At 34.4% G+C, this 11,702-nt stretch overlaps 1 protein-coding gene and 1 pseudogene across 1 annotated transcript; one reads left to right on the plus strand and one right to left on the minus strand.

The window, feature by feature from the left end:
* Nucleotides 1–2,737: 2,737 nt before the first annotated feature.
* On the minus strand, nt 2,738–4,124 carry LOC128192503 (myb/SANT-like DNA-binding domain-containing protein 4; annotated as a pseudogene).
* Nucleotides 4,125–5,597: 1,473 nt separating this feature from the next.
* Nucleotides 5,598–8,584, plus strand: LOC128164686 (uncharacterized). Its single transcript, XM_052828671.1, has 4 exons — nt 5,598–5,659; nt 6,099–7,393; nt 7,510–7,744; nt 7,974–8,584. The coding sequence occupies exons 1-4, from the start codon at nt 5,602–5,604 to the stop codon at nt 8,372–8,374; spliced, it is 1,989 nt and encodes a 662-aa protein (XP_052684631.1). The 5' UTR covers nt 5,598–5,601; the 3' UTR covers nt 8,375–8,584.
* Nucleotides 8,585–11,702: the final 3,118 nt, after the last annotated feature.

Raw genomic sequence — 11,702 nt, forward strand, 5'->3', positions numbered from 1 at the left:
ACAAGCGCTTCGTTTAAATAGCGAAGAATTTCAAGCTCTGTAATTCGCTTAAAACTCAACAAATGATACTCAAATTTCGGTTGCCTATTTAAAATGCCTTTCTGAAGCACTGTAAATATTAAAATCGGAAAAATAATTTTTGACCAAACTCGTGACCATGCCCCTTTAAGTACAGGAAAAAAATTTAACAAATCAATTAGGACGCCATAATGGTTCTAGCACCAAAATGACACTTTAGAAACATTTACTAGATCTGGCTTTAAAATATATTTTCAAAACAAAATACTAGTTTGTGCAATAGTGTGACGTTATAATACATAGCGAAACCAACGCTTAAATACGCGGGGGTGTTAAGGAAGCATATGGGCAATTTAGCGTCTTATTTTGACTGTTATATTTAAAATCGTGAAATTCAATAACTATTTTGAATACGATCAAAAACTTAGTATTATCCTTTGAAATAGATGTAAGTGCAATAAAATCGGGTAGTACATTACTGCCACATTGGTGCATTATCACGTGACAACTATAAATAGCTCACGTATATTCCTTAACATAAAATGAGATAGAACAACACTACCCCGCGGTTTCCAAAATAAAATAAACATACCAAGTGAAGGCAAAACATCTCAGTTTAATCAAAACTGCTGCTAGAATCCTATGTTTTTCTTAATTCAATAGTTATTCATCCAGTTCTCGTAAAACCTTCCCAACTTTTATAAAGTTTGCACGGAAAACGACAAGTTGCATCAAAACAACACACAACATGGGATTCTAGCAGCACTCTTCATTTTAAGCATTGATCAAACTAACGATACATATAAAATTCAAAGCTCAATATATGCGGGGTAGTGTTGTTCTAGTCGGATTTTTATATCGTAAACAACGACAGAGGAAAGCCTGGCCGAGAAATAAAAGCAAATTTACATACCTTTTAGCGAATGATTGATAAAACTATCATCTCTCCTAGTATTCTTATGTCCCATTCTCAATAAATCACACCACAATATTTTATTAGAGTTCTTAGATTAGTTATGTTTTGAATATGTTTACAATGCTTTCCGATCAAATTCACACGACATTCAACTTTTAGTCATGACGTCATCAATGTATAAATCTACGTAATACAAACTAATTTCTGAAAAAAAATTGACTTCAGTATTTTTATTTGCTATTGGTCTACGTTTCGTTGCTTAGATAATTGAATATGTACAAAATAACTAAGATTTGTGATATCACGAAATTACATGTAACTCAGAATCCATATGCTTCCTTAACACCCCCGCGTATAATCAATTACACATTTACTGTGTTACATACCCTTTTAGAGACTAACAATTAATATTCGATATATGATAAATCAATTATAGCCTTGTGATATCGGTTATTAAAAGGTTTTATGGACCTGCAGGCATGCTTATGAAGGTATCTTAAGACTAAGACATATCTTAAGATGAACTTAAGCAACGTCTTATTCTTAAGTCAGTCCATCGATGATGTCTCAACTTAAGAGCCTTCTTAAGAAATATCTTAAATTTAAGACAAACAAGGGCTTGACTTAAGATATATCTTTGTTTAATACAAAACAAAAATGGCTGCTGCCTTATGGTTTTTTCAACTAAGGGGACGTAGACGGCGAGACAGAATATTCAGAGACCGAGACAATCCGTAAGATTACGAGACAGAAGAAGCTATTGTTAGCAAGTATAGGCTGCCGAGACATATTATCATTCAGCTGTGTCAACAGTTCAAACACGAACTCAAACGACCTACATTGAGGTCATGTGCACTCACAGTTTCTTTACAAATCATGGTAGCATTGAGATTTTTCGCCACTGGAAGTTTTCAGGCAGAAGTTGGTGACATTCATAACATTTCTCGTCAGAGTGTATCGTATGTACTCAGTGATGTAATTGAATGCCTTGTAAGAGTAGCCAACACTTACATATTTATGCCAACAAATCAAGGTGCCCTGATTGAAATTAAACGTGGGTTTCATGAGATAGCGGGATTCCCCAACACAATCGGCGCAATAGATGGTACTCACATCAAAATAAAAACCCCATCTACCGACAAACACCTTTATCTTAACAGGAAACATTTTCATTCCATCAATGTACAATGCGTATGTGATTCTAAACTGAAATGTTTGAACATTGTTGCCAAATGGCCATGTGGCAATCATGATTCGTTCATTTGGAACAATTCATCTTTAAAACTTATTTTTGACAATGGCACTATTTCAGACGGGTGGCTCCTTGGTGATAGTGCCTATCCACTCCGACCATGGTTACTGACCCCAGTGTTAAACCCTATCACTCCATCAGAAAACAGATACAATTCTTCCCATGTAAAAACGAGAAACACAATAGAGAGGGCCTTTGAAGTTCTCAAATCAAGATTCAGATGCATCGATTCCAGTGGGGGAACTCTTCTCTACACACCAACAAAGGCATGCAGAATTGCAGTGGCAGTTGCAGTTCTGCATAATTTATGTGTGGACAACAATGTGCCATAACCAGATGGATACGACCCAGTTGATCATGGCCACATCAGAGGAACACACTACCAAGGCAACTTTATGAATGACGGAGCGAGGACCAAAGAAATGCTTATAAACGGACGTTTTTCACACTGACTTGTCTGTTAACATATGACGCTTAATTATCATTATAATAAAATTTCTTTTCATATTCATATCAAAAATTTATTAAAATGCTATCATTTTATAATTGAATCAAAAAAACAATTGTTATACAAATCTAACTTGTTTAATTTCAATAATAAGTGATTCTTCAATTTTCAGTCACTTCAAAGGTAACTCCTCTCTGCGCCAAGTACACTGTGTGCCTCTGTTGTTCGATTAAGAGACGCTGCTGCTCAATGGCAAGTCGTTGTCTCGCAACGTCCAGTCTCTCAGTTTCAATGCGTAGTCTTTCTCTTTGTACCTCCAGTTTCTGTCCTTCGATCTTTAGTAGATGTTCTTCATAATCTTCTTTTCCCGTAAATCGTAGCCTCTTCATTGGTCGACTCGGAGTTTCGACTGCTAAGGGGGAAGAAGTTTCAGCCATCTCTGTGGAAAAGCGAAAATATATTATATTATGAGAGCATCCCAATTTTTCTCATTTTTAAATAGAAAAAATAGATTGAATGTAATCAATATAATAGATATATACTTAAAACATAGAGAATATTAAAATCGACTAAAACACTTAAAAATGCTATTTAAATTTAAATTTAACCCTTTGAAACAACGCATAATTTTAATAAATTATAATACCGGGGTGGTCTGTATTGTATGCATCTCTGCACGAGGACAATGAAGACGACATAGAGGATGAGGATGTATGGATGTATTTCCGCAGACTTCTAGGCCACCTTCTATCCCGTCAATGGGAGTGTTCCCAAAAATCCCCGAAACTTTTTCCTGGAGGGGCGTCAGCTCTTATGGGGGTGCCATCCCTCCCCCTGTCCTTGCAGCCTCTCTCCTGCTGTCGGCGATTTTCTTTTTTGTCTCGCTTGTATATGTGGAACATTTCTTTCGAACTTCTTCCACGGTCCTGACATGGCGACTTGTGTTCACAGCGTTTACTTTATCACATATACTTTCCCAAACTCTTTTTTTCTGTATGAACTATATCACAGACTAAACAGCCTTTATATATGGTTTCTAAACAATGGAATTGGTACACGGGTGTCTTGATCTTAGGACTACTGAGTACTGTTTATTACAAATAAGGAGTGGATCAAAAATTTAGTTTTATTTGAGAGAGAGAGAGAGAGAGAGAGATGTTCTGAAAACGATGAAATATTGCTGAAAATTAGTTCATATCATTGATTGTTTTTTTTATTCTCTATTAGATTATAATAAAACAAGTTTTTGGCCATTGGTATTGACCGCTTATTTATAAAGGTCTCGTTTCTCCATTATCATTTAAAATTGTAGACGTAAGACAGCGGCAAACTCGTTTGTTTTGTACATGAAAAAAATTAAGATGAAACTTAAGACATCTTAACCTAAAACATTTCTAAGACGCTTTCGTTTTACATCCTAAGAGATGTCATAAGAATGTCCTAAGATACGTCCTAAGACATACCCTAAGATATCTCTTAGGACGTATCATAAGAAATGAAATTTTCATAAGCATGCCTACTGCTGAGTTTAAATGATCGGATTTTTGGGCTACATGAATATATTTTCTCATTACCTCTCGTTCAATTTAATTTCTTTTACCGATTATGATTACAATATAATAAAATACTTGCAATTTCACATTGTTTTCCTTTTGTCTCCGGACTTTAATGCACATATGTCATCAGTGACGATTTGGACGTCCGATTCAACAGTTGTAGAGCATTAGATAGTCGTCACCGAATATTGTTTTAAAACCAAACTTTAAAATGTGATTTTTTGAAACACCTTACCTGACAAAGGACTATGTGCGGTATGGTCAATTATCTGCCCCCGATTTCAACCAATTTTTAAATATTATCGTATAAAAATAAAATCTTCACAAATCATTGTATAGAGGATGCTTATAACTTTACTCTTGATTTTAGTCACCATTTCTCATTCGCTGTTTATCTATGACGTCACTTAAATGACCTAATTCCCGCAAATTTGCAAAAAAATGAAAATATTCTAATTTTTTCTCCATATTTTTCATTCGGAAGTATAGAGCGCAGGTCTGCTCAAGTGCAATTTTAACATATGTTTTTTGTCAGATAGTTATACACATTGTATTAAAAGATGGTACTTGAGCAAGCCAGCGCTCGACGTTTCCCAGTCGAAAAACCATAGGAATATACCCATATTTTGCCTCAAAACATCAATTTATCAAAATAATGCAATCTTCATGACGTCATTTCTACATTATGACCTCACTGTGGTGATAACCCTTCACACCTTTATTTCCAATATGATTTTAACTGTCTTTCACCTTATTTTTAAAACTCTTTCTAAAACTTTGATTTTGGGGGCAAAAAATGCATAAAACTGCACATAGTCCTTTATGGTTCATTCTTTGGAAATAAATATAATGGTTTTGGGGAAATTGGAAATGAAAATTGATGTTTTTTAGAACTTCAATATAACTTTAGTATAACATTAATTTAGGCCCTATACAAAAAGGTCAAGCTTTACTAGGGTATTCACTGCGCATTTTCTTACGACAAAAAAAGATAACTCTATCTGAAAAATGAGTTTTTTGGCAATCCTTAGATCGATTTTCTCTCTTTCTTTAGCATACACCGACCTTGAGCGAACGTAAACTTTGTAATAACAGAAATTGAAGAACGAATACACTTTGTTGACACAATTTACGCATTATTAAAGGACAGATAAGGAAGAGAAAAATATTATGACATATCTTCAGGAATTGTATTTGCGTGCTACGGTATGTCCTAAAGACACGATTAAAAAGTCTCTATCAGAAGATTTATTATACTCAAGAGAATGCATGTTACATAGACCTAATCAATTATTAATTCGTTATGATAAAACTTCATACGCAGATTAATTTCTGACAATATAAACAGTTATATTTGAGACCAACGCTGGAAAATAAAAAACAGAAGACTTCGGATAAATTTTGACACACAATGGAACATTTCTATGTTTCCATTTTCATACTATGCTGCTCTCAGACTGTAATTACAGGTATGAACTAAACTACTCGTAGATAAAAGTAATATTTTCTTACAAGGTAATCATAACCTGTCAAAATAGCTTTTTTTTAAAAAATATTTACCTACTCACAAATTTTACTGTATCTGTTTCTTTAACCTTTTTAAATTTCCTCACCGTTTCTTTTTATACATTGTTAATGAATGGTACAATTCTGTAAGTAAATGACTTGGTTACAATATTTCTAATTATTAAGAAAATCTGTTTCAAGTACATCAAATTACAGTCGTCTAGTCTGAAACTGAAAATTTATTTATAAATTTATATGATATGCATCGAAATTATTGTCAACTAAAGATTACTCAAAATTCATTGATAATGCGATTTTTTTTTTTACAGAAACGTTCAATTGTGCATTTCATTTGTATTTACTTACTTTAATTCATGACTATAGAATGCCTTTTTGTTTTAGCAAATTCAAGCGACCACACAGGTACGCAGTTCGTGGTAGCATTCTTTAGAAACCTTGAGCTGTCAAAGTTGCAGGACGTATTCTTGATCATTGCCGCCGTGGACAACGTGAACACTACAATACAAATAAGGTATAACCACAATAACGAGGACCGCATCTACTTCCATCACCTAACACCAGGGCTGACGGAGCAGATTAGTTTAAAAAAAGAGTTCGGAACCATAAAGATGCCCTTCCCTGTTGTTAGAATCAATTCAACGCATCCGATTAGCGTCACAACGTTTGTAGATGGGTCCGTGTCAGCAGGGTCGTATCTAGCGTTCCCAATTGAAGTTGCAGGCGTAGAGTACAGGATGCTTCCATACTGCAATACAACGGACAACGGCATTTGTGTGTGCGCCATTGTTAACCTGTACAGAAACACCACTGTCAGCCTAGTGAATGAGGAAAATGGAAACATATCTATCTACATTGCAAACCTTACAGTAGGAGAAAACACCATTAACTCTATGTCCCTTCCGCACAGCAAACGTACTTTCAGAATTGACGAGGCGTACAGTCATGTTTCACTGGAGAGCCCGGACGACTTCACCGGTCTTCTTCTGGTTGCCAGCCACCCTGTACAAGTATTTTGCGGCGGTACAAAAGAGAAAGCAACGATGTCAATGGAGCAGATTCCTTCTGTCATGTACTTTGGGCGATCCTTCTATACGTTTCCCATAACCGTTAACGATATGTCACCCTCTAAACTTCGATTCATTTCTCACTACAACTGCACAAAAATTGAAATATCTAATTCTGATGTCAATTTGAAACTAAATGCTGGACAGTATCAACAAATTTCTACCAGAGAAGTTATTTCAAGTCAAATAACTTCCAATAAACCTATCGCGATAATGCACATCTTCTCCGGCCTCAAGCCAGGTAGCAGAAACCCGTATTATCAGGAAGGAATCCTATTTTTGCCATCTGTTAACAGTTATGTATCTTCTGTAGTTATTCCTCGACGAAAGAAGAAAGATGAGTCGATGACAACTATGTCAATGTATGTAGGTCTAATCACACGAGTCCACTATATATTCCAGCATTTTTCCGGAAATACTAAACCACCTAAAATGTTTCTAAGCTATGGCATTTTAATAGAGAAAGACGACGATGGACATTTATTAAGGTTATCACGAGACTGCAGCTGTAAAAGCTGTAAAAATGAATTTGGGGGATATCTAATACGTAAAAATGTTATTGCAACTAAGGATTCGTTTAGTTTAATTGGATATACATTTATTTCTACTGAGGTTAGTATGCGTTTTTGAAACAATTTATTAAAGTCATTTATGCATGAACTTACCACTCACTTAACAGTTCTATCAAGTCTATTACATCTATGAAATTCTACGTTTTGCAATTGTAGAACGAAACTTTTCAATATCGTTCGGAGTCTTGTGAAAAACAGAAAGATATTGTCGACAAAAGTACAACTGCAATGGACACACCTGTAACTGAAATACCAGCGTCACAATCTGTCAACTGGTCAACGCTGGATGGAACCACTCCATCTGATACAAGTCAGATGAATTTAAAGACTACATCTCAATCCAGTCCAAACCCTAATGAGTACACGCATTCCTGGATTTCAGAGGCTGAAGGTTGGACGTGTAATGGTTAAACATAATACATGCATTTTTAATCTTTTTTCATAAACAAAAAATCACGTTATTATTGAAAAGCAAAATGATTGCATTTTAGTTCAGATAGGATCATTGAAAACTGAATCAAATTATCATTTATTTCTTGCTCCGAGAAAAAATGCAATTTTCCCAATCCTCTTAAACTTACCTGTTGTAAGTGTCATGTTGATATAAATTTATAATTCAGATGGTTCAACGGTCAGAGCCTTGAAGAGTGAAACTAATGCCGTTTCTTCAGAATCCATTATTTCTCAGTGTCCAAAGTGTCCATGTCATCAAGAATCAACTCCAAAGTACACCGTACACACAGAGGAAGACCTGGACAAGAGGATCAGAGAGATCAAGAAGGAACTCACCATCAAAAAAGCAGACTTGTCTGCTTATCGGCGGATGAAGACCAGCGCGGAGGATGGTCGCATATCCGCTAAAGGCATAGGGTTTGTTGGGGTCATTATTCTTTGTTCAGTCGCTTCTTTTATCATCATCATGGACTTCCCAATTCTCGCTCATCAGACCGTTGTACTCTGGAGAAATACATGTGGAAGAAGTGTGCGCGTTGTTCGCAGGTGTGTGCGAGGGGATCCTTGATTGAGACACTTGGCACCAAGCATAAGTGTACAAACATTGGGTTAGAAAAAAGGATGTAGATTATTACGTTGTTTTTTTTTTTTTTAATTTCGTTTCGAAAAATAGGTGCTAAGCTCTATAAAAGAGAATGAATAAATAAACCTTCATTTCGATTATTAGAAACGCGCTTATGTGATATTATTTTAATGTTGTGGATACATTAAAATCGTTACATATCATAACCGTTTTGTCACATGTTTAAGTTAATTCCTCGAGAGTTGCTTTTCTTTATCTTTTTGTCTTGTCCTTAGAATTACAATATCTTATTTTTCCTGCTGTTAAGGTTTCCTAACAACAAAGCTTTATGATTAACGCGATGACTTCAATTTTTCTATAGTCAACTTTCCTTACTTGTATAGCAATATAACTTCAACACCTGCATATGGTGTTTTTGTCTCTCATTTGATTCGATACGCAATGGCATGCTCTTCGTATGAACAGTTTTTAAGGCGAAGCAAGCTACTGACAAACAAGTTGAAAAAACATGACTATCAACAGTCTCGATTGAATTCATCTCGAGAGAGATTTCGAAAGTTCTATGGTCAAACGACCTTGTCAGCAAATACAATCTTTCACTTGGTCGCATGCTGACTGACGTTTTTCATACTAATTGTTAGACCATAATTAAACACCTAATTGTCTACGGGCTTTTCCGATTTTTTTCACCGATAACGACAAAGAGCACACTGCGGGTGTGGCCGGTCAGCAGAGGATGCTCAATCCTCCTAGGCGCCTGATCATACCTCTATCTATTTAGAGGTCCGTGTTGTTCTGCTTTGAATTTGTATTTCGTTTTATGGATTTGTGAGATGGTTCACGGTTTGTTATTGTCATTTTTTCATACTTATAATTATCAATGTCTCCTTTTAAATTGAATATTGCATTGCACAGTGCCCAAAGGGTAAAATTCCCTGCCTTCAAATTATATCTTGAATGGAAACTAATAATATGACAACAAACAACTTATTCTATCACATTGGCTTTTATTTTGTTTTCGAGCGCCGTAACGTCATTCAATAAACCGCTTTGATACATACATGTATGATCACCTTAATCGTCCAACTGGAATGTCATTGCTTTTGGTTTTTTTAATTTGAAAAGTGTCATAATATAAATATATTTTATTTTGAAATTTCTAGTTCTGCATTCAAACAAGCTGCAGAGCTTGGGTTTCTAAAGGCAGAACGCTGCAATTTACGGCACTCATGCTTGCTCTAGTTTTATAATTAAATGAATAAAAGTGAAACATTCTGTGGCAAGATTTGTGTATCTCGCTTTTATGGTCATACAAGTATGTAATGTACCTTTTTATTGTCAACATGACAAAATGTCCTAAGGACCAATTATAGCACAATGAACTTGGTACCACCGGAAGCCTTTGCTCACCATTGGACTTGCCATCATGGCTCTAATTCAGATGGTCGTCATTTCAACCTCTTCGTTTCCTTCGGGTAAACAGCTAGTTTTTAGATTACCATATTGGGAGCTCTGTTTTTTATGCAATAGCTCAGATATTCGGTGCCATCTTTGGCGGCATGATTCTAAAGGGTTAAATAATAACCTTGATGATAAATGGTATTGATGTTCTTTATAAAACATATCATGCAAAATTCGAATACAAGTACTCGAGATGGATTCTTGCTTCTTCTAAGAAATACCTGAGTTTTAATGCTAAAAACAATGGCATAATGGAGAGATTTTGTATTTTTGTAAAAAAAAAAAAGTTCAATTCTGCATTTTATTATATTATCATTCATTAAACAAAGCATTTATTTTTTGTCGCATACATTACATCTTCGTGAATTTAGGTATTCGTTATCAGTATGTACAATATGACCTTAGAAATGTGTTAAAACTTTTTCCTACACATGATATAAATTTGAAATTCTGATTACGGGCCACCAGAAGGCGGTCCGTTATTTGATATACATTTAAATATTGCAACTGCGTTTCTTCGGGATAGTTCTTTTTTGATAGAATTAATATTATGCTTATTTTTATGAATTAAAAGTAAATTTGTATGTAGAAATATGTTTTAAGCCTTTTAAAAAATATCACATATTTTTGTTATACTCGCAAATGTAAAGTTGGTCATACTTAGTAGATTTTCGTGTTTGGCGCGTGATTTTCGAGACGGTAATGTAATCGGAAAATTTCGGAGTACTTCAATCTTTTCAAAACAACGCATCGGGATCGGTATACGGGACATACTAAATTCCTGAAATACTAAAGACCTGAATTACATTAAATTTTATATAAATGATATATTTGAATTTTTATGTGCTGTGTCAAATAAAATGTCTTTGTGTGTGTATTTATTATATTTCCATATAAAATGTGGTAGAAAAATATCACGAAATGACACCCTTATCAATTATTTACGCAAAAATATGAAAGGACTTGAAAATGGACAAGATTGAAAACAGCAGCCATATGTTAAAAGGCAAATCAAACAACGAAAATAGATATATACACATGTACGTTGCATTTTAAAATTTTATTAAAATTCTGTGTAATGCTTTAAAAACAAATGTAACATTAAGATGAACAAGGTAATTGAAATATAATTAGATAGAGAAATCATTAAAATGAAAAAAATTATTGAGAGCATATTAAGGTAAGGTTTGCAGCTTGCATAGGAATTGTACCAAAGTAAATACCATTTTGTTCACTTTACTTAAGCCTTTTTTTTCTCATAAAATTCAAATAATTTTGCCGGATCCGTAACTACAAAAGGTCAAAGTTCATTATTTCATATTTTCATTGATGAAATGCAAATAATTTTATGACTATTTTGGGTGGCTACTTATGCTTAAATGGTAAAAAAATAATGTCACTATTTATTTATTTTTTAAATCATTATGAACTCTAAAAAATATGCAACAAAAGTTTTAATTTTTGACTACTGTTATATAAACGAAAAATCTTATTTGAAACCTTTCCAAGTCCACCGATTTCAGGAAAAAACGTTTTTTTAGAATATGTGTAATCTGGTGTTTCCAAAACACTATTCAAAATAATATTATGCGGACTTCGTTTTTGTGGAAATTGATAAAATATTTGTGTTCTGTTCCATGAATCAACAAAACCCCGGGAAATAACGAAAACCTTACACCAATTATGATGTCATATAAATTTTGACGTCATAGATGAAATAAAGGTTAGTTGGTGTTACATTGCAATGAAAATCTGTGAGTTATCTCCCTGTCACCGCAAACCTTACTTAAAGTAAATTGAAGTAACATCCCACTAGATACCATTTCTTGTGATGCAATGTATCGCGTGTAAA

Source organism: Crassostrea angulata, chromosome 1, assembly GCF_025612915.1.
Source record: "Crassostrea angulata isolate pt1a10 chromosome 1, ASM2561291v2, whole genome shotgun sequence".
Lineage (NCBI taxonomy): Eukaryota > Metazoa > Mollusca > Bivalvia > Ostreida > Ostreidae > Magallana > Magallana angulata.

What these genes read in the sequence shown, in the direction of transcription:
- LOC128164686 (XM_052828671.1), top strand. Translation starts at nt 5,602, where the DNA reads ATGGAACATTTCTATGTTTCCATTTTCATACTATGCTGCTCTCAGACT. An exon ending in CTCTCAGACTGTAATTACAG is followed by an intron (nt 5,660 to 6,098) that starts GTATGAACTAAA and finishes TTTTTGTTTTAG; the next exon opens with CAAATTCAAGCGACCACACA. An exon ending in ATACATTTATTTCTACTGAG is followed by an intron (nt 7,394 to 7,509) that starts GTTAGTATGCGT and finishes TTGCAATTGTAG; the next exon opens with AACGAAACTTTTCAATATCG.